The following is a 22947-nucleotide window of genomic DNA, read 5'->3' on the forward strand; positions in this document are numbered from 1 at the left end:
CAAGTTTATTTTAAAGTTGAATGATAAATTTACTTGCGAATTACCTATAATATAATGTTTGGCTAGTTATATTTTTTCTATTATTTTTATATCTACCATAATAAAATTGTTGCGCGGAAGCGTGTGAAAGAGTAAAATTATTGTACTAAAAAATCACACTAAGTTCAATTCCCAGGAAAGAGAGGTGGATCACGAGGATCACTTAAGTACCAAGTCTTTCCTAGCCAGAATATCCCTCTATCGTAATTTAATAGCACAATAAATCACTACAATCAAATTCACAAAATATGAACAATAAATAGTAAAGAACACCAGAATTTTAACGAGGTTCGGCAAATCTTGCCTACGTCCTCGGGCACTACCAAATATATTTCACTCCAAAAATACAAGTGAAACTTTACAAATAGGGAGAGAGAACAATTGCCTTAAGTAGAGAATGGCAAGTGTGGGGATGATGAGAATGAGCAATGGTTGGCCTATTTATAGTTGAGATTCAAGGGCCACCTTGCAAAGTCACTATTCACTTAGGGACCAAAAATTGCTATTTTCCCATGCCCAACACTAAATAAATATTTGGTGCCCATAACTTTGACCTTTCCAAAGTATGGGTAGGTATGGGAAAGGTATGGGCAAGGTATGGGGTATATTCTAATAATCTCCACCTTGAAGATTTGATTAGGATAATCTTATCTTCACACAATTCTTTTTGCTTTTGACAACAATACTTGATAGTGCCTTCTTCAACTGTTAAACTTGCAGGATATTAATCAAGTTCAAACAATGTTCGAACTTGGTTGCTGTTACCACCTTGGTCATCATATCTGCGAGATTATCTGCAGTCTTGATCTTCTGAAGACAAATTTTCCCCTTTTCAATAATTTCCCGCACAAAATGGAATCGTACGTCGATATGTTTTGTACGTGCATGATAGACTTGATTCTTTGCTAAATGAATAGCACTTTGACTATCACAATACACGTTAATATGCTCCTGAACCAACCCCAAGGTTTTAGCCATACCTTGTAACCAAACAGCCTCCTTTACAGCCTCTGTTACAGCCATGTACTCGGCTTCTGTGGTTGACAATGCAACTGTAGACTGTAGTGTAGACTTCCAACTTATTGGTCCTCCAGCAAGTGTAAACACATAACCGGTGGTTGATCTTCGCTTGTCCAAATCACCGGCATAGTCAGAATCAACGTACCCAATAACACCTTTACCAAGTGTATTATCCTGCTTGAACAGTAATCCAACATCCACGGTCTTCTGAATATACCGTAGAATCCATTTCACAGCTTGCCAATGTCCTTTTCCAGGATTATGCATATACCTGCTCACTATACTAACTGCCTGTGAAATGTCGGGTCTTGTACACACCATTGCATACATCAAGCTACCCACTGCATTAGAATACGGAACTTGCAACATGTATTCTTGTTCCGTATTCGTCGAAGGAGATAGTTGTGCAGAAAGCTTGAAATGAGAAGCCAACGGGGTACTTACAGGTTTGGTCTACTCGTTCATACCAAACTGCTGTAGTACTTTCTTCAAATACTGTTTCTGAGACAAGCTAACTCTACCATGAGCTCTATCTCTACATATTTCCATGCCGAGAATCTTTTTAGCTTCTCCTAGATCTTTCATCTCAAACTCGAGATTGAGTTGAGTCTTCAATCTTTCAATCTCAACTTTGCTCTTAGATGCTATTAGCATATCATCAACATATAAGAGCAAGTATATGAAAGTTCCTTCTTGTAGCTTCTGAAAATACACGCAATGATCAAATTTACTTCTTGTGTACCTTTGCCCTTTCATGAACTGATCAAATCGCTTGTACCACTGCCTCGGAGATTGCTTCAATCCATAAAGCGACTTTGTCAGTTTGCAAATCCAATTTTCTTTTCCAGCAACCTTGAATCCATCTGGCTGAGTCATATAGATTTCCTCTTCCAAATCACCGTGTAAAAACGCGGTCTTCACATCAAGCTGAACTAGTTCAAGATCATATTGCGCAACCAAGGCTAGCAAAATCCGAATAGACGAATGCTTCACAACTGGAGAAAACACTTTATTGTAGTCTATTCCTTCTTTCTGAGCGTAACCCTTTGCTACCAATCTAGCCTTGTATCGAATTTCATTTTTACCAGGAAATCCTTCCTTCTTTGCATATACCCATTTGCATCCAATTGCCTTCTTTCCCTTGGGCAGTCTCACCAACTCCCAAGTCCTATTTTTATGAAGAGACTGCATTTCTTCATTCATAGCTTGCTTCCACTTTACACCATCAGAGTTACTTATTGCTTCTGTGTAAGTGGAAGGAACATCATCATCTGCAATTGGAAGTGCATAGGCCACCATATCGTCAAAGCGAGCAGGCTTACGAATCTCTCTTCTTGGCCTCCTATATGCAATTGAATCTTGTTGCTGTAGAAGTTCTTGGGTCGAAACTTCTTCATCATTTGTTCTTTCAATATTAGCTGGATCATCATTAACCTTTTCAAACTCCACCTGCTGCAAAGTACTACTGGTTTTGTCATCCTTTTGTGAATCCTCGTTCTTCATCATGGTTGATTCATCAAAAGTTACATCTCTACTGAAAACAATCTTCCTTGTATCAGGACACCAGAGACGGTATCCTTTTACACCACCAGTTATACCCATGAATAATGCTTTCTTTGCTCTTGGGTCTAACTTAGATTCTTTTACATGATAATATGCAGTGGAACCAAAAACATGTAAAGAATCATAATCAGTAGCAGGTTTACCAGTCCACATCTCCATAGGAGTTTTTCCATTTATTGCAGCTGATGGCAATCGGTTAATTAGATGGCACGCATATGTAACTGCCTCAGCCCAAAATTCCTTGCCCAATCCAGCATTGGACAACATACATCGAACTTTCTCCAGTATAGTCCGATTCATGCGTTCTGCCACCCCATTCTGCTGTGGTGTATCTCGAACAGTGAAGTGTCGCACAATGCCCTCATCTTGACATACTTGTAGAAATGGATCATTTTTGTACTCAGTACCATTATCTGATCGAAGTCGTTTGACCTTTCGACCTGTCTGAGTCTCCACCATCTTCTTCCACTTCAGAAATGCATTCAAAACTTCATTTTTTCTTTTCATTAGATACACCCATACTTTTCTTGAATAATCATCAAGAAAAGTGACAAAATAGTGCGTACCTCCCAAAGAAGCCACTTTGGTAGGTCCCCACACATCACTGTGAACATAGTCCAGAATTCCTTTCGTATTGTGAATTGCTGAACCAAATTTTACCCTCGTCTGCTTGCCCAGAACACAATGTTCACAAAATTCCAATTTGCAAGAATTTGCACCTTTCAACAAGCCTTGCTTCGCCAAAGTCTGCAAAGCTTTTTCACCAGCATGTCCCAATCGCCTATGCCATAACCTGGTAGCCTCTGAATCTGCATCTTTCGCAAAAGCTGTTGATGTTGATCCAATAACTGTACTTCCATTTAAATAGTACAAGTTATTTCTTCTAGTGCCTTTCATCACCGTCAATACCACAGCTTCTACCTTTAGTAATCCATCTCTCAAAGTGATTGTGAACCCTTTAGATTCTAGGGCCCCTAATGAGATGAGATTTTTCTTCAAGCTGGGTACATAGCGAACATCTGTCAGAACTTGGATTGAGCCGTCATGGTTCTTCAATTTGATTGTACCTACACCCATTGTCTTACAGGCACTATCATTGCCCATAAAAACAACTCCACCTTCTAGTTCTTCAAGACTAGAAAACCAGTCCTTATTAGGACACATATGGTAAGTACATCCCGAATCCAATATCCACTCATCCGTTTGACATGCCATTGCCATGCCAACCAAGCTAAAGTCTGACTCCTCATCATGCTCCGCTACACATGCATTAGAAATAGACTTGCCCTTTTGTAACTTAGGACAATTCTTTTTCCAATGCCCTTTCTCACGACAAAAGGCACATTCATCTTTGGCGGGTCTCCCTTTGGACTTACCCCTTCTACCAGGTTTGCTGCTGTGTGAACGACCTCTTACTGTTAAGACTTCTGCGGTTGTATCTCTGTGATCTCTTTTATCTTTCTTTCGAGTCTCAGATCTATACAACGCACTACAGACTGCATCAAATGTGATCGTGTCCTTCCCATGAAGCAATGTGGTGGTAAGATGATCATATTCATCAGGAAGGGAATTCAACAATAATAATGCCTTGTCTTCATCTTCAAATTTCTCATCCAAATTTAGCAAGTCTGCTAAAATTTTATTGAATGAGTTTACATGGTCATTCATCGACATACCGGGTGCATACGTGAATCGATAAAGTTTCTTTTTCATATAAAGCCTATTTTCAAGACTTTTCGTTAGAAACTTTTCTTCCAGTGTATCCCATAACTTCTTCGCTGATGTCTCCCTCATGACAGAGTACTTCTGCTCTTTGGCCAAACATAGGCGGATTGTACCACACGCCTGTCTATTGATCTTGGCCCACTCCTTGTCATCCATCTTGTCAGGTTTTTCTTCAAGGGCTATATCTAGCTCTTGCTGACATAAGACATCCAGGATCTCACATTGCCACATACCAAAATTATTGGTACCGTCAAATTTCTCTACTTCAAATTTTGCATTTGTCACAGTAGTCCTTGCTGATGACGATGCTGCTGCCATTTTTCTTCTCAATCCCAACTACTGTATACGTGAGCAGTACCGTATACGTGAATAGTGCCGTATACGTGAATAGTACCGTAAACGGTCGTATTCTCCAAGTACGAATCTGGCTCTGATACCAATTGTTGCGCGGAAGCGTGTGAAAGAGTAAAATTATTGTACTAAAAATCACACTAAGTTCAATTCCCAGGAAAGAGAGGTGGATCACGAGGATCACTTAAGTACCAAGTCTTTCCTAGCCAGAATATCCCTCTATCGTAATTTAATAGCACAATAAATCACTACAATCAAATTCACAAAATATGAACAATAAATAGTAAAGAACACCAGAATTTTAACGAGGTTCGGCAAATCTTGCCTACGTCCTCGGGCACTACCAAATATATTTCACTCCAAAAATACAAGTGAAACTTTACAAATAGGGAGAGAGAACAATTGCCTTAAGTAGAGAATGGCAAGTGTGGGGATGATGAGAATGAGCAATGGTTGGCCTATTTATAGTTGAGATTCAAGGGCCACCTTGCAAAGTCACTATTCACTTAGGGACCAAAAATTGCTATTTTCCCATGCCCAACACTAAATAAATATTTGGTGCCCATAACTTTGACCTTTCCAAAATATGGGTAGGTATGGGAAAGGTATGGGCAAGGTATGGGGTATATTCTAATAAAAATATACGACTTTAGTAAATTTCAAGTTGTGACTTTGAAAATGCCCTGAACTCGAATTATCGTTATAAAAAAGTGATGAAAATAAAAATAATCAATAAAATTAAAGCTTTATGGTATTTTTATATTAAAAAAAAGAAGATTATTTACTTTCAAAAGAAACCTATCCACTTGAAGATTTTAATCAAATTACATTTTCAACTAGCTTTTCATCATTAAAAGGAAAAACTCCCACCTTATATGGAGTATTATCTGTTCACCTAGAGTAATATTTTTTTTAAAAGATTCGAGTTTAATTAAATTATCGTAACACTTCAATGAATTGAGACTTGAAATATATCTAAACTTAAATTAAAATAAATTTATTCAACAACCACATATATTAAGACTTAAATCAAAATAAAATTTGGTTAGACATAATTTATAAAGACGAGACTTTAAATCTGAAATTTCAAAGTTATCGGAATTTCATCCTTATCATTCAATCGAGCTTCTTTAGCATCATATTTATCAAAACGGATTGAATGTATTACATTATCACCACCAAGAGGTTAAGAGAAGTGACAATGAACTTTGTCCCCATGCATGTCAATCAAGCTATTGGTTCAATAGTAAACATGTGTGAGTTTCAAGTTGATTAGAATGAAATCTAAGATTCAATATTTGTATTTGTAAACATTTTCTCCCTTCTTCTATTGTAATGTATTTCTTCACTTGCATAAGAAAAATGAAAAAAATATTACATTATTTTCATATCACTAAGCCTAATGCCAGTCTTTCAAGTCCCAATGCTTATAGATGAGGCAGGTAATGAGCAAAAAAGCACCTTCCAAAACGTGCAATTGCATGCTTAAATGTGTCTCTATCTCTTTCCTTTCTCTTCATATCTTTCTTAATTCTTCCTTCCAGGGGGGGCCTTATACGACTGCCAAAAGCCTGCATAATTTGCAGCGGCTGACATGGACAATGTCTCTTTTATTTTTGTTTAATTTTGTTCATGGTTCTTTGCATCTTTCCCATTCTCGTGATTCCTGTTTTGTTCTTTTCCATGATGTAATAAATAATTTTACCATTTATTATCACCATCACTTCTCTCCCTCTTATTCATTTTAGATACACATTTGTGGGAATGATTTTTCTTTGCAATTCATTGGTCTATTGCTACTTTCTTGGCTTTTTCCTTTTTTCTTCTTGGTTAAATTTATGAAGGATGTAACTTCAAATAAGCAGGGTCAATTTTATGAGACATCCCCAAATATCCTTTGGATTTTGATATAGTTTTTTCTAGTGCAGCACAATTGGAAGGTTGGTACTTACATGATAGGGACATACCTACACCACACATGCACACACGAAGCTACCTAAATAAAGGTCTATTATTTGCTCTTTTGGAAGCTCGAAATTAGATGGATTTTATGGGTGAACAACATTCAATTTTTACATTTTAATAGTTTTTAATCGTGTTCTCAAGATTCCACCCATGGAATCCACTTGAGTTCGAAATTGATCACATGTTTGATTTAAATTAACATTTAATGCTTAAATTAATAGTTCTAATAGAAAGATTTGATTGATATCAACTAATACTTAGAGACATTTTTAAAAATTTAAAACCAATTTAAAATTTGACTTATGATTTAGACACATCTCGCAATATTGATACATTGAGATTCCAACAACGACATTGTTATATGTACACTTTGCGAGCTTACCTTGCTAGATTCATGACTCCATTAGTCAACACCTTGCGAATTAGGACACCCATGAGTCCAATATCTTGTGAGCACAATCCACACAAGCCTGAATTGAAGGGGGACTACATGCCCGACATGGACAAGACATCTGTCATTTACATGTCACGAATATTTGTTTCTTATATATGATAAATCATATCTAGGACAATAAAGTATCTGTTAAAGATTGTGTGATCCGAATTCCGTCACTTGTTGAAGAAATAAATACAATGGCAAAATAAAAGGATATATGGAGGCAAAAGGCCGAGGGCTTTTCTATTTGAATCTTTATAGAACTATTCTTCTTCTATTTGACTTAATTAGAACAGGGTTTTTCAACCCTTAAATAGATGTAGTAAAAAATCTTTTATATCATTCATTTTTCTACATTAGTGAATTTCTCCTACTTTACCAGTGGTTTTTCCCGAAAGGGTTTTTCACGTAAAATCTGTGTGTTGTTATTTTTTTCTTATTGCTTTGCAATCGTTCTACTACCATTATCGACGTTTATTCTAACAGCATCAATAGGTCAACTAAATTCCAAGAAGTCTAAAACCAATATATGAGTGACACGCAACATATGGAGAACTATTAGGAGCAATCCTTAAAAGGGTGACTAACTCCAGAAAATGAAACCATAACACTCTTATCTAAAATTCTCAACTCTCTTTCCAATCTTCTCTGGATACTCACATTTCAATCACTTTAATCTCCTTATGACTTTCACCCTGCTGAATGAATCGTCACCACATTCTCCCCTTTGTATTAGAATTAGTTCAATATTGATAACTAGAAATATATAGCAAATTACCTACTACCATTGATTAACCTAATCATGAAGTTAAATCCATGGGGAGTTAAAAACATGAGATCGTGATAAATAGGTGGAGTCCATCATGAATTAAAAAAAAAAAAAAAGGTCCCATATCATTGATGAAAATCAACAGTTTATGGAACATGGAACAGTTGAAAAAAGAAACACAGTTTCTGATGATGAAAAGGAAGCTTAAAACTACAAGACAAAAGCTTGTCTTTCTTTTTCATATAGTTGTGTGTATATGGGGAAATCGAGTTTTGTATGCATTAAGACATTCATCATCATCATATACGTTAAGAGTGCAAAATAAAGGGTCCTACGAATAACAAGTAAATCTAAAAGAACAAAGTTTGATGATGTTTTTGTACTCAAACAAGTTGTCAACAACTTAGACACATAAATATCCCTATTGAGTCCCCACCACCATCACTACTCAAAATCAGCTCTTTCTCAATACTTTGAGTTGCAAAGAAGATTCTATTCTAATTTCTAAACCAAACTTTGGATGTAAAATTCAAATTCTGAATTGAAAATCGATTGATTTGAAGGTTGGATTATATAAGTTAGATTGAAAAATTATGAAATCAGTAAAAATTAGAACTAAAAATTCGGTAAAATTGGTTTAATTTCTTTTTTTTTTATTTTGGATTTTTTTGGTAAATATATATAATTTTATTTTTTAATTTTTGGGAATTTTTAATTATTTCAATTAATATTTTTAAAATTTCCAAAATGATTAAACTAAAAAACAGTTAGGTCAAATTATGCTATAAGTCTTATACTATATGTAAGTTAGTGTATTTATTCTTTGTTTTCCAATTTAATCTTTTTTAGTTCTTATATTTTTTGAATTTTAAAATTTAAGTCTTAACTAAAATTATATCCATTAAATCTATTAAGTAAAATGATATGGCTTTTTATGAGTATTATATAGAAATAACAAGTTGATATTACATTGCATATATGACAATATCTTCGTTGCATGAGATTTTAAAGTAGAATTTAACAACTATTGTTTGCGTTAAGTTTGAAATTCCAAAATTCGAAATGTTCGTAGATTAAAAATGATCAAGTAAGAGTATAGGGACTAAATCTGTAACTTACATATAATATATAGACTGATAGCAGGGCTTGATCTATAATTACAGGTATAAGCACAATTACAATCGATAAGTACAAATAACAAGAATAATAATTAATCATTACAATGCACGATTTAATTTTTAGGAAATAACAAGTTAGTATAATGATAAAATTACACTTCAACTTCCAAATTATTTATTTATTAACTCTTATATGTTCTAATCATATCTGCTATTTTTGACACAAAAATGTTTAAAATTATCCATAGCCCATTCCCAACCTATAAATAGGAGGACAATGCACTTCAGCCCATTCGAACTTACATCCTTGTATTGATAACAATGTCCATGCCAATCAAGTTAAGACTCAATCAACAACTTTCATTTAATTTAAATATTATAAAATAAAATAAAAATCATTACACATGAAGACCGCCGATTCCCTTTCCAAATTACAATTTTCTTTTCTTCTTATGGGACAAATACAAACATATACAACAAAGGTTTAACAATATTTAAATGTCTCTAATTCCAGAATTTCAAGGACAGACAGAGATTGAATAGGGATAGAATTACCCACCTACTTGTAATTATTTTAAGGCAAGTATACATATATATCAAAGGGCAAATTAAAATAAAGAAAGAATCAAAATCTGAAATTATATTTTATACGACAACGACAAGCTACAAGGTTCTTTCTTCTGTCTGTTCTTACACCCTCTTTTGTCTGTTCCATTGTCTGTTTTCCTCAGCAGAAGCCATAGAGAGAGAAATGGAAGAGATATTCAAAGACAAACCCTTATTTTGACAATTTTAAATTTTCCCAAACTATCATCATTTAGAGTTTCAACTAGTATTTAATTTTTAAAAGGTTTTAATTGAGCTGTCGTTAAAGATTTTTCTATTAGTTTAGTCATTAAATATTATTTTAATATGATCAAATTATAAATATGTGTATAATAAATAAACGATAAAAATATCTTTTCAATCTCTTTTAATTTTGGTGAAAATCAATCCTTCTTTAAAATATTAGAGCAATTGAGTTTTTATCAATTTTGAAAGTGGACAACTAAGAACAAATTTGATAATATTAATATTTTCTGTCAACTGTACATATTTTTTATTGGTATCATAACAAATTTATCTTTTGGTGTTTATATATTATCTGTAAATATTGATAGAGTGTAAATATATTGCAAGCTAAATTTGTTAAATTAAAGACCAAATTGATAGAATGTGTAAATTTTGAGGGTTAAATTTGTTACTATACGAATAAAAATATGTACAATTGACAAAAAAACATCAACATTGTGATTAATTATCCTTAGTCACCCATTTTTAAAATTGACAGAAATTAACTTATTCTATTTTTTTGAAAGAGATTACTTTACTCAATATCGAAATTAAAAGAGATTAAAAAGTTATTTTTACCTAAATAAACAAACCTGTGAATTGCAGATAATGGTGATCAAAGAAAAAGGGTTTTAACTTAAGAGTATGTGCAAAGGGCAGCAAGGGTTTTGCATTGGCACAAAAAATAAGGTAAATTGCACTCAAAGATATTAAATTATTAATAAGTTCCCATTTTGGTTACTTAACTTCAAAAAGTTACAATATAGTCATTTAACTATTCAAAAATTTTCATTTAAGTCATTGAGCTGTTAAAAACATTGCTGTGTATGGTCTTCTTTATTCGCACTGCCTAAATCAATTGAAAGCTTTCCTTCTCCTTCTCTTCTATAATTCAATTTTTTTCATTAAACAACTTAAAAAGTCACGAATATGCAAACCAAAATCCAAATAAGTTTTTTTTTATCTTTGACACTGACCGTCAAATTGGCTTAGATCTAAGGTATGTTCTTCTACTCGTTGATAGGTATTGACCCATTGTATCGATTGTCGAATCGTCGCTTGGAGCTCACTAACTAGACTTAAAAAAAACTTAATAGCATAGTGACTTAAATAAAAACTTTCAAATAGTTCAGTAAATTAAATGAAAACTTTCGAATAACTTGATGATCATTTTTTAACTTTTTAAAATTGAGTGACCAAAACGTAAACATACTAATAGTTTAGTAACCTTTGTTATAATTTACCAAACAATAAAAAAGGGTAAATTTTGAAAAAGAAAACGAAGGGGGTCACGAGGGGATGGGATCCCGAGTGATATATAGGTAAATTGCATTTTGATGTGCAGATATGTAGACGGTGTCGTCCTTTGTTTTTATTTGTGTGATTTGTAGCAGCTTCTTTGTCTTCTAAAGTTGTTTTACTATCTAGATGTCGGTTGAGTCTTAACTTGATTAGCATTGATATTGTTGTCAGTGCAAGAGGACGTGAATTCGAGTGAACTGAAGTGCATTATCCTTTTATTTAAAGATTAAGGAGGGCCTAATTCTAGGTATTGTATGAACAAGAGCTGATATGATACAAACCTATAATGAGATTAATGTTTTAAAAGGATTTATGAATGTTCTTCTTAACAATATTATCTCTAATGTTCAAACTTAAATATTTTCTTTGAGAGTAAAAAGTGTTTTATAATTACATCCAATATTTTTTACAACATTTTATATAATTGGAGATAGAGGGCTGCTAAAATTTGAACTCAAATTCTCATGTCATACTATATGTTATTACTAAATAAACATATTGTTAGCCATTTTACCAATCATAGACCAAGAGCTAAGGTTCATGACTAGCATTAGTACTACATACATATGTAGTGAAAAGAATAGAATAGAATAGGATTGAGCTAAAAAATTAGTAACTTTATCTGGTTATGCTTTTGCAATGCACCACACTTTTCATTAAACTATATATGAATATTATACATATTTGAAATAAAGCACTAAAAGAAGGCCAACCATGATGTTCTTTTAAGCCATTCACATCTTTCCTTCCATTGTCGTAGAATCTGAAATAAATTATATGCTGTTGAGTCGAATCCGAATTATGCAATGAATTCGAATGAAAATCAAGAAAATTGGATACGAATATTTATGTAAAAAAATCTTTCCAAAGAGGATAAGAAAATTACGGGCAAAACTTTACTAACCGGAAAAATACTGAAAGAGGAGTACAAGATGGATAAATAAACCCTAAATCTGGAATAAAAAGTTTTCCTGAAATTCCACAAACTCTCTTAATTTTGTTGTTGTTATTCTAAACTATCTAGGGTTGCTAAATGACCTATTTATAGGCTGAAATTAATGTGGATTATGACTAAATCATGCCTAGAATAACCAGAGTTTAACTGGAAAAAGACTATAGGGTTTAACTAAGAGAAGAAACCTGGTTAAGTGGTGAACACAATTTAACTAAGAGAAGAAATCTGGTTAAGTGGGGAACATGTTGCCAGGTCGTGACGCCAAACATCACGCCGTCGAGACGACAGGTTATTTTCATCAGGATGTGACATGTCATGTCGTCGGGACGTCAGCTCTGTTTCATCCGAAATGCAATGCACACTTCATATCTGTCCCAGATTTTTTATTTTGTTTTAAGAGATTAAAACAACTTATAATTAGGGTTTAAACTATTAACATTTTCATCATACTCTTTTATTAATAATTTGTCTCAAGAAAAGAATGTATCCCTTACAAATATTATTTTTAGAAACTACTAATTGATCTCTTCCCATGCATAATTTCTATTTCCTTTTTTAAAAACATATAGAAATGGGTCCAAAAGACTTGCATTGCCTGTTTTCTTTATTATCAATTAAAAGAAACAAAAGTTAATTTTAATAAAAGACTTTAAGAGAAGAGTTACATAAAAAGAAGTGAAACTACAAGATATGTCTTTTTTTTTTTTTTTTGCTCCCATTATCTTTTCTTTTCCTTGTTTTGGGCCTATTTTCCTTTTTCCCTTCTTTTTTTTCCTTCATCCCTTTGTTAAAGACATGGAAAAATTCAACTTCTTCTATGTCAAAATTAAAAGCTATATATATATGCCATTACCCTACTACAAAACGTGTTCAGCTTTGTCATGTACAAAGTAAGTATATTCTACTGATATGATCATCAAGAATATCAGAATTATTTCAGAGAAAAAAAAAAGTACTTCCCCCACTCAAATAAAGATGTTAAAGGACATGCCAATCTAGTTTGCATATATCTCAGCTTTATATATATAGCTTTATGTGATATGGAGTGTGGGGTTTGAATGTTAGAATTGAATTAGATCAACTGGTTGAATTAAAAATTGATGATTTGATCAATAACAAAAAAGTAGAAAAAGGAATAATAGTTATGAAGCGATAACAAATTGAAAACTTAATTATTCAATTGTTTAACTAATTATGTTCTTTTAATGATTTTTTTAATTTTTATTTAAACTGACAATTGAAATTAAAATCGATCATCGGACTAATTTAACTATCAATTCAATTATTACAACATTAAATTTACGTAATGTGAAATAAAAAAGCTTTTAATCACTGTTCCAATGATGAAAACATGGCCCAACTTGAATTGCATTAAAGTATAAATAACATAATTAAAAAAATACTTATACTAAATAGAGGTCTCTCCCTTCTTTGTAAAACACTTGAGTTTGGAGCAATAATAATTCTTAAGAGCATTCACTCAAATTTCTCCCTCTCTTGCGTTCTTATTTTCTGTGGCTTGTTCTTATTTTGTTCTTCGTTCATCTTCGTTTCTTTTTAAGTTGCTTTCATCTGAGTTAGATTTTGGTGAAGGAATTTCGTTGAATCTTCATATTGTGAGAGTTAGACTGACTTAAGCGTTTTTTTAACCTTTTTTATTTATTCATTTAATTGTTTAATCATTAATTATTCTTTTACTTTTATTCGTTTATTTATCCATCGACTTTCTTATTTACATATTGTTCATTCGTTTAACCATTCTTATCATTCTTTTATTTTCTTCCATTAATTATATACTTTTTTTGTTTTTAATATTATGTCATGTTGTTTATTTTTTAAAAACTCGTGTTATAAATCATCCATTTTAAATTGTTTGATTATTTGCTTTAATTTTTTTTCCATATATTATCAATTGCAAAATTTTTTATACTATCTATTTTATATACCATTTATTTTTAAGATGTTTTATATATAACTTGTTCTAAATTCCTTATTACACAATATTTATTTTTAAACTCATTTATATATTATTACTTTATATATTACCTATTTTCATTTTTTATATATTATTTATTCCAAACTTATACATATATTACCTACTTTTTTATATATAATTTCTTTATTGATTTGTATATTGTTGATTTCAAATTTCTTTTTCCCTTATTATTCATTCTCAAATTCATTATTTTTTAATTTGTTTACATTTTATTTTTCCTTTTATTTTTTTTATACTCTTTGTTTTAAATTCATTGGTCTTTGATTATTGATGCTAGTATTTAAATAATTGCCATTATATGTTTTATAAATTGTTTATTTTTATTTTCATATTGCCGTTTTTTATCAAAGTTTTTATGCATCGTTTTAATATTGAGTCAATTTTCCCCAATTTTAAAAAAGAAAACTTTTAAAAATAAGGCAATATTCGGTACTTTGGAGCTTTGAGAAAATCGTGCCCTAACTTACTGGGTTTCGATTTTTTTATCCAAATAACCGAATATCCTTTTTAAAACTTTAATGCATGTGACAAACTTAGTTTCGAGGGTTAAAATATCGTATCCTAACTTACTGGATGTGACATCTTATTACTTCGGGACAAGGAGGTCTTAACATCAAATTCGATTTATTCAGGTTTTTAAAGAGGATCGTATTTTAAAATCTTTTCAAAATTTCGACATTAGGACGTTAATTAATCAATTAGGTACCAATTTTTGGGCGTTACGAGGGTGCTAATCCTTCCTCGTACGTAACCGACTCCCGAGCCTGTTTTCTCGAATTTTGTAGACCATAATCATTATTTTAATAAATCAAAATGTTTAATTAAAATGATTAATCTCAAGGTGACCCGATCACACCGCGAAAAAAGATTGGTGGCGACTTTATTTTCGTTTTAAAAGTCAACCCCATTTTTCAAAATAAAAATAGTTTCGACAGAGACTATCACACAATAAATATATTTATAATTTGATCCATATATTTTCAATAAACTTTACATCATACTCTAATTCACGTTTAACACTTGTGACTAAATTGATGAAACAAGAAGTTTAAAAACTCAATTAAGAATTTAGAAATCAATTTGAATTTTTTAAAAATGTATTTTGTGATAGAAGAAGAGAAGAGTGCGGGGAATATAAAGGCTGTTGGATCACATGCACGTCACATTATTCCTTTTTCTCCCTTCATCTTCATCTTCATCTTCTCTTCTTTTTATAATTGTGACTGATAGAACGTTAAAGAAAAGTTGTTTTTTTCTTTCTTTGAAAAAAAAAAACCCCACAATTCAAGGCTATTAGCTGCTCTTTCTCCTTAATCCAAGGGATTCTTTTATGTTTCGATCAGACCCCAAATTTTTGGGTCTCCCCATCCATCATTTCTTGCACACACACACACATGTACATATATTTCAAAGTCCCACCTCCCACGTTCTCTTAATTTTACTTATCATTTCACTAGACAATAATAATGTAGGATATAAATTTTGGCTATTTTTACTGGGTTCTTTTTGTTTCATCGAAATTCGACTACAAATTATTGTATTTTGATCGGTTAATCATCGGGTGAGTTATGGGAAAATGCTATATACCCCTCGAATCATTTGGCTATGATCCGAGCAGTCCCTTTTTCGTTTCATATTTTACTATAAATATATATGTGCAAGGAAGTATATATATATTTACTGCTACATATATATATTTCATCATAATCATACAAATATTATTGCCAACTAATTATCCACTATGCCGGCCGGTCAAATCATGTCGACCAAAAAGCTTCCAACTCACTTTCGTCTTCATTATTCCATGAAAATTAATGATATTTGTTAGGTGCTAGCACAAATATTACCATGAACTAGATTATGAGTTGAAATCTTATTAGACATAGTTATTTAATTTTTTAAATTTTATAAAATATTATGTTAGTATAATAATAAAATTGTACTTTTATCTTAAAAAAATTATAATTTATCTTTGGTCCTCTTTGGCTTAATCTTTTCTTGATAGATGGCTCATGCATCACATAGAGCTCAATTTGACAAAGCATTTTTATTTCTCGAACCCTGCCTCAATTTCGGTCTCTTGTCGGAGTAGAAAGATGAAACCCTGACTCAAATGAAAGATGATACGAATTATTATTGGAGGCTCAATCAATTATCCGATAGACGATTCGTTATCCCTCAACAATACTAATCCTTCCTAACATTTACACTCCCGGTAAAAGAAATAGAAAGTTTTCATGTTTGAATTTCATATATTGCATTTTCGACTACGAAATTTCCCAAAGTAACCAAATAAAATGTCAGATTATTGATTTGAATTGAATTTCATAAATCCTCTTTTTCCAAGTTTAGGTACATATAGATTAAGTAGGTATAGCAATAAACTATGGGATTTTTAAGAAAAGTAAAATATTCAGAGAAACGAGGAAAGACAAGACTTTGAAACTATACAAATACAAATATTCCATTTTACATAGGTACCCTTTTGGAACTGAGCAAAGAGCAATACTAAGGTAGAGCCTCGTACCCGAGGCAGTACTGAGACTTGTGGTGGGTATTCACAAAGATACATTGGGGTCCCAACAAATATATATTTTTTCGATTAAATTTTAATTCAATTAATATATTGCATGAGGTCGAACATTTCTTTCTTCGATTTGAAAAATATGATATAATACATATATATATATAATTCATGGATGCATAAAGTTTAGATAAGTCTCATAACCAATAACAAATCTTAGCATTACATATATATACATATAGTGTAACATCACGTTGGACTGTTGGAGTCCCCAAGAACAATGTATGTATAAATTTTTTGAAAAGGAACAATGCTAGCTGACTCCTATTACTATTCTCCATCTTTAAGAGAGAACCTAAATACCCAAAAGTAGAATGAAGTAAAAATAAATAATAATAATAATATAAAATAAATTTAGCTTTATAGGGAAGATGAAGGTGGAAAATGGAATAATTATAATCATCATGCATTTCATATCTGCTTTTCTCATTGTATTCACTTTCTAAGGCATGATTAAAAACAAAGAAAAAAAGTTGATCAAAAAGCAAATTTATCTTCCTTCTTCTCTACTTTTTATCTAATTCAACTCCAAATAATGGAAACTTGTTTCCCAAGACTTGTAAATTATTAATACTAGAAAATTAATCGCGAAAGTCGAAGTTTAGGGGTCTAGGGTTTATTATTTTTAGGGTTAATTACATTATACATCCCAAACTATGACCCTTTTTTAAATTAGTCCCAAAATTTCAAGGTTATATTAATTAGGTCATTCTGTTACTAAAATCATTAATTGTAAAAATATTAGTTTTGATGTTTTCGAAAATTTTACAAAAGCTTTATTGTTTACTCTTTTTTTCTCAGTTTTACTTTTAAAAATTAAGTGGTAACGTTTTATTTATCTTTAAAGTTTTTCTAATTTAAATTAGTTACATAAGATTTGACTTGTTATTTAACAATTAAATCAATGGTTTTAATAACAAAATAACTTAATTGGTACCACCGATATTTGAAAGATGTAATTAGAATATTTTAAAAGTTAAGAACCAATTTAAAATAAGTGACATAATTTGAAGATGTCTCATGCAATTAACTCTTATTTTTATGATATTAAACTATCTATTTTACATCGATCTTTGCATTTTTATTATTTCTCAGCTATGCCAACTTCAAACAGCTATTGAACTAATTTTTTAATGGGCTTAGGCCCTCAACTTCAAATGTTTTGGACTATCTGTATTGGGCTTAGTAAAGGTGACAAAGCTGATAATACTTCTTATTTAAAGCATATATGAAACAACATACAAAATCTCGACACTTACGGGTGGCAAGGGAGAGACGTCGTGGAACTCGGGTCCTGCACAATGAAGGTTACATCAATGTCAAACATTAAATGATCCTCGTGCACGAAAACTTAGTGCAATCGTTTTTACAGTATCTCAAACATTATGGTGTTGCTAACAAATTTTGTCCATACTATATTGGTGGTCATATCGTGTTTTTATTGATACGTAATAATATCAGTATGTTTCAGTGTACTGATAATCATGATGTGCTATATTAAACCGGACACTACGGAGTCGAGACAACATGAATATTGCTAGACAGAATGGAGAACAAAGAGATTAATAATGACAACCAATTGAATATCTTAATAAAGAGAGGATGTAGGAATAATAAACCTGCACTAAATTATTAGTAAGATAACTTTTTGGTAATTTAATATTTTAAAAAGTTGTAAAATAGTCATTGAAGTATTTAAAAGTTTTCATTTCAGTCATGAAATTGTTAAAATCATTACTGTATGCACCACCTGCATTGATCGAAAGCTCTATTTCTTATTCTGTTTAACAGTTCAATTTTGTTTATGAAAACAACTTGAAATGTCATGAATTTGCAAACCAAAATTCAAACAAATTTCTTCTCCGATCTCTAACATTGATCATCAGTTTGACTTGAATCTAAGATATGTGTTTTTACTCGTTGATGGGTACCAACTCACCGTACCAATTATTGAATCGTCACTTGGAGCTCGATAGCCGAATTTAAAAAAAAAATCTTAACAGTCTAATGACCATTTTATAACTTTTTAAAGTTAAATAACCAAAACTTAAACTTATACCCTAAATCAACATCGAATTGTTAATTTTAATGTGATCCATGAAAACTATATTATTTTTTCAATTTAATACATAAAAATTTACATAATTAAATAGTTGAAATTTTATTTCGACAAATAATTTGTACGAACCTCTTTGTGACATGACTTATTTAATCAAATAAAATATCATATCATCATATCATTATTAGTTTCATTGCCCAATTAACATGAAGAAAAAAAATAGAATGGGATCACAGATGTCAAGTTCCAAGACTTAATTACCTTTTTATGACACGACCAATGGTTATTTAAATTATACTTGTAATAGATTAAAAAATGGAAAATTTTCATTTCTTGGCTCCTTCAAAAACTTATTAATTTAAATTTAAGCTATTTTAACATAAAATTTTAGCTTTATTTTCTCGATTTTTTAAAATTTTTTTTATCTCGTCTCTCATAATAAAATGTTTCAAACTTCACCCCTGATTTTGGATTTATGCTTTTATACCTTTTATGTATATGATCATATTGAATTCAAACTGGATTTATGCTAAAAAAAGGGAAATATATATTTTGGTACATGAACTTAGCTTTAAGGTTCAAATTGGTATCTAATATTTTTTTTGGTTCAATTAAGTACTTAAACTTGCCTTTAGGGTTCAATTTGGTACTTAAAATTTATTTTGGTCCAATTAGATACTTGAACTTGGCTTCTTAGTTTAAATTGGTTCCTAAACTTGGTTTTGTAGTCCAAATTTATACTTAGGGGAATCAATTTGAATCATAAATCCAAATTTAGGTATCTAATTAGGCCTAAAATAAGTTAGATACAAAATTGAATCTTGAGACCAAATTTAATTATTTAATTAGACAAAAAAAACTCTTAATTACTAATTACAACCTTAAAGCCAAATTGATGCGACAAAATGTATATGTACAGACAAATCTGAATTAAACAAATGAAATTAAAAAATATTAAAAATGTAAAGCTATTGACAATCATTGCATCAATTTGAAAGTTGTGCATTCAGCGCGTTAATTGAGGCAGGCAAATAGGGGCATGGGGCAGTGATATGCTCAGCGTTGCAGTGGCTATCAGATTTTTTTTCTTTTCAATAGAGTCGGCAAATACTATCAAATAACATGTGATTTCTGTCCCCAAATGTACTTCCCCCCACAACAAAATGAATTCACCTTAGAAAATCTTAAAGTTTCATCCATTTTTGGCCAAAAGCTCATCAATGGCATCCTTGTTTCTCAAACTACTGCTTCTTATCACCACAATGCTGCTCGGTACTGTCAACTCTCAGCTCGATCGAACCACCTACCAGCTCATGACTGAGGACGAGCTCGACTGGCCTTGGATGATGTCGGGTACCGAAGAAGGTAGCAATGGCATTGATAGGAGATCACTTTATAGGAAACACATTCGATATTACATTTCGTATGGTGCACTCTCGGCTAATAGGATTCCATGCCCAACTCGTTCGGGAAGGTCTTATTACACACCCGATTGTTTCAAAGCTAGAAAGGCTGTTAATCCTTATACCAGAGGCTGCTCTAGGATCACTCGTTGCAGGAGGTAAAAAAGAAAACATTGTTTCATGTTCCATTTGATTTTTGTATGGCTCTTTTGTCTCCCTCTTTTCACCCATTGTTACAATATGTTTTTTTTATACAAGTGAAAGGTTTACAAATCCAACGATGAAATTCTAAATTTTATATCAATTAATTTGAAAGCCACACAAATTTACATGCTTGATTAGCATTGTTACAATATGCTGAACTTTGCTTTGAGATCTTCTATATGATTTTTTGCCAAGTAACCATGATCTTTCTCCGACTCTAGCGAATTGATTTCTCTTGCAATGATTAAGCAATGAAATAAGATCAGAATGCAAGAAATAATGTGTCGTTAGATTTAACTTGGTGATGCTTGGGAAACAAAAAGATATGTAGAAATCAAAATCATAATCAACATTTTTATTAAATCCATAAATGATAAAATTATTATATCGTGTACTTAAAATATGAGTCAGGGAATGGAACACATTCGGTGGTTAGTTTGGACAGCACTTACAGTGAGAAGATTAGTCATTATTCTCGACGATAAATAGCTTGATTTTGACCCCAAAAAATATAAATTAGATTTGGATTCTAAAATTTAAAGCTCAAACTCAGATTGACCCGTTTTTAACTTTACGAGATGTTATTCTTTTTCATTTCGTTTCTTTTCATTTTTATTTTATGTTATTTATATTATAGTAAAATCAAATATATAACATTACAAATTAAATATTAAAAAGTAAGTTAAGCCATTATCTTTAGAAATTTAATTAAAAAATATATTTTTATATAATGGTAGTAAAAGATATATATGATTTTAATATTTTTATTTTAAAAATAAACAAAAAAATAATATAAGTGTGTTTAAACGAGTTTAGATTAATCGTTTATAAATATGGATAATTTTTAGTAAAATTTTAAATCAATATTTGGACTGGGCCAAACTTAGGCAATTATATATGTTATTAATTGATGAATGGACTTGATCTATGAACAACTTTACTCTGATTCATTGGAGAATCAATTAAAGGCTACAATCTTTCAAAATTTTTATAAATTGATTTTTCTAGTTTCTTCTTTGAGATGAAATTATTATAGAAGGAAAAAGAAATTAATATATTAAGTTCAAACTTTAATTATGAACAATTAACCATAATTAAAGTGGCAAAAGCCAAATTAATCCTAAAAGAATCGGAGACAACGCATACACATAAAATAAGAGAGAGATCCACGTATTACAATTATAAATGGTAGCACTTAAACCTAAACCCTTAAGATTCAAGTTCTCAACCTTTGCCTACTATAACTAGAATTATATTAATACATAAGTACATCAATTAAAAAACTGCTTAAGATGCTCTCAAAATTCCAAAATTAACTTATTCCATTTGCATTTGGGTCTTTCTATGATAACATTTGAGATTTAGTCATTATATTTTAATTAGAATAATTTGACTTTTAATATTATTAATTAATTCAAATTTTTAATGAAAAGTACCACTTTATTAATTAATTCAATTTTAACTCTAATAGCTTTAAAAAGAAACATTTAAAACTTTTATTTGCTTCATCAATAATTGATAGCTCAAGCTAACAAAAAATAAGTTAACTGTCACTAAGAGATATCAAGTTTACAACCATTTAAAGTATAAGGAAAACAATGTATTTTTTTTGTGCTAAAAAAGTATTTTATTTGGATTATTATTTTATGTAAAAAATAGGATAAATTTAGGTAATGCGTAAACATTAAGAGATAATTTTTAAAAAATTAAGATAAAATTGACTCAATATGTAAATGTTGAGAGTTAAACTTGTTATTATGCCAATTTTAAAAATGTCATGTTATCTTCCTGTTAGCTATTTAGCGACTAGTGACCAAAAAAGAAAAAGTCAAATAGTTAGGTGATCGTTTTATAACTTTTCATAGTTGGCTAACCGAAAAAGAAACTTACTCAGTTCGGTATCAACCAATGAAGTTTACCCAATATATAAATAGTAACATAAAATATATTTTATTATTATTTTAAATAGTAAAACAAGTTTTTTGGCAGGTCAGGTTAGGCTTGGGCTTGAAATTTTTTTCAAATTAGATCTTGACTCGACTCGATCATAGACAACTCTAGATAAGGGTATAGAAAGAAAAAAATATTAAATTAAAATTTTTTATACAATGCCTAAAAGTGTTCATAACCCTTCCCAACCCTTAAATAGGAATAAACATATGTTTCAACACACTCGAGTACAATCTTCTTGCATTGGCAACAATATTGATACCAATCGAGCTAAGACTCAGTTGGCATTATTAAATTAAGTTTCCATTATGAGCCATCAATCATAACTGAAACGGAAGTATCATTTGATTGCTACTCATATAAAACTCTGGTTTGACACTTTTACAAGCCCATTTAGTTGAATACTTTATGGGAGAATATTTAATGCACCATCGATGAATATACATCTCATGCACCATCAGTTAATAATAAATAACATAAATAAATATAAAAACATTAAATCTGAAATTTGAAACCCAAAATCAGAAATCTAAAAGTCAAGAATCAAAACCTAAAACTTAAAAAGTCCAAACCCAAAATCTCAAATTCGAAACTCAGAACTCAAAAGATAAAACAATAATTATAATTAATATTTAATTATGTTTAAATAAAATTAATGATATTTTCTATAGAATAAT

General features: G+C 30.9%; 1 protein-coding gene across 1 annotated transcript; it reads left to right on the plus strand.

Annotated features, from left to right (window-relative positions):
• Positions 1-19933: 19933 nt before the first annotated feature.
• Positions 19934-20278, plus strand: LOC107940786 (protein RALF-like 34). Its single transcript, XM_016874237.1, has one exon. It carries the CDS (start codon positions 19934-19936, stop codon positions 20276-20278), a length of 345 nt encoding a protein of 114 aa, XP_016729726.1.
• Positions 20279-22947: the final 2669 nt, after the last annotated feature.

Source organism: Gossypium hirsutum, chromosome D06, assembly GCF_007990345.1.
Source record: "Gossypium hirsutum isolate 1008001.06 chromosome D06, Gossypium_hirsutum_v2.1, whole genome shotgun sequence".
NCBI lineage: Eukaryota > Viridiplantae > Streptophyta > Magnoliopsida > Malvales > Malvaceae > Gossypium > Gossypium hirsutum.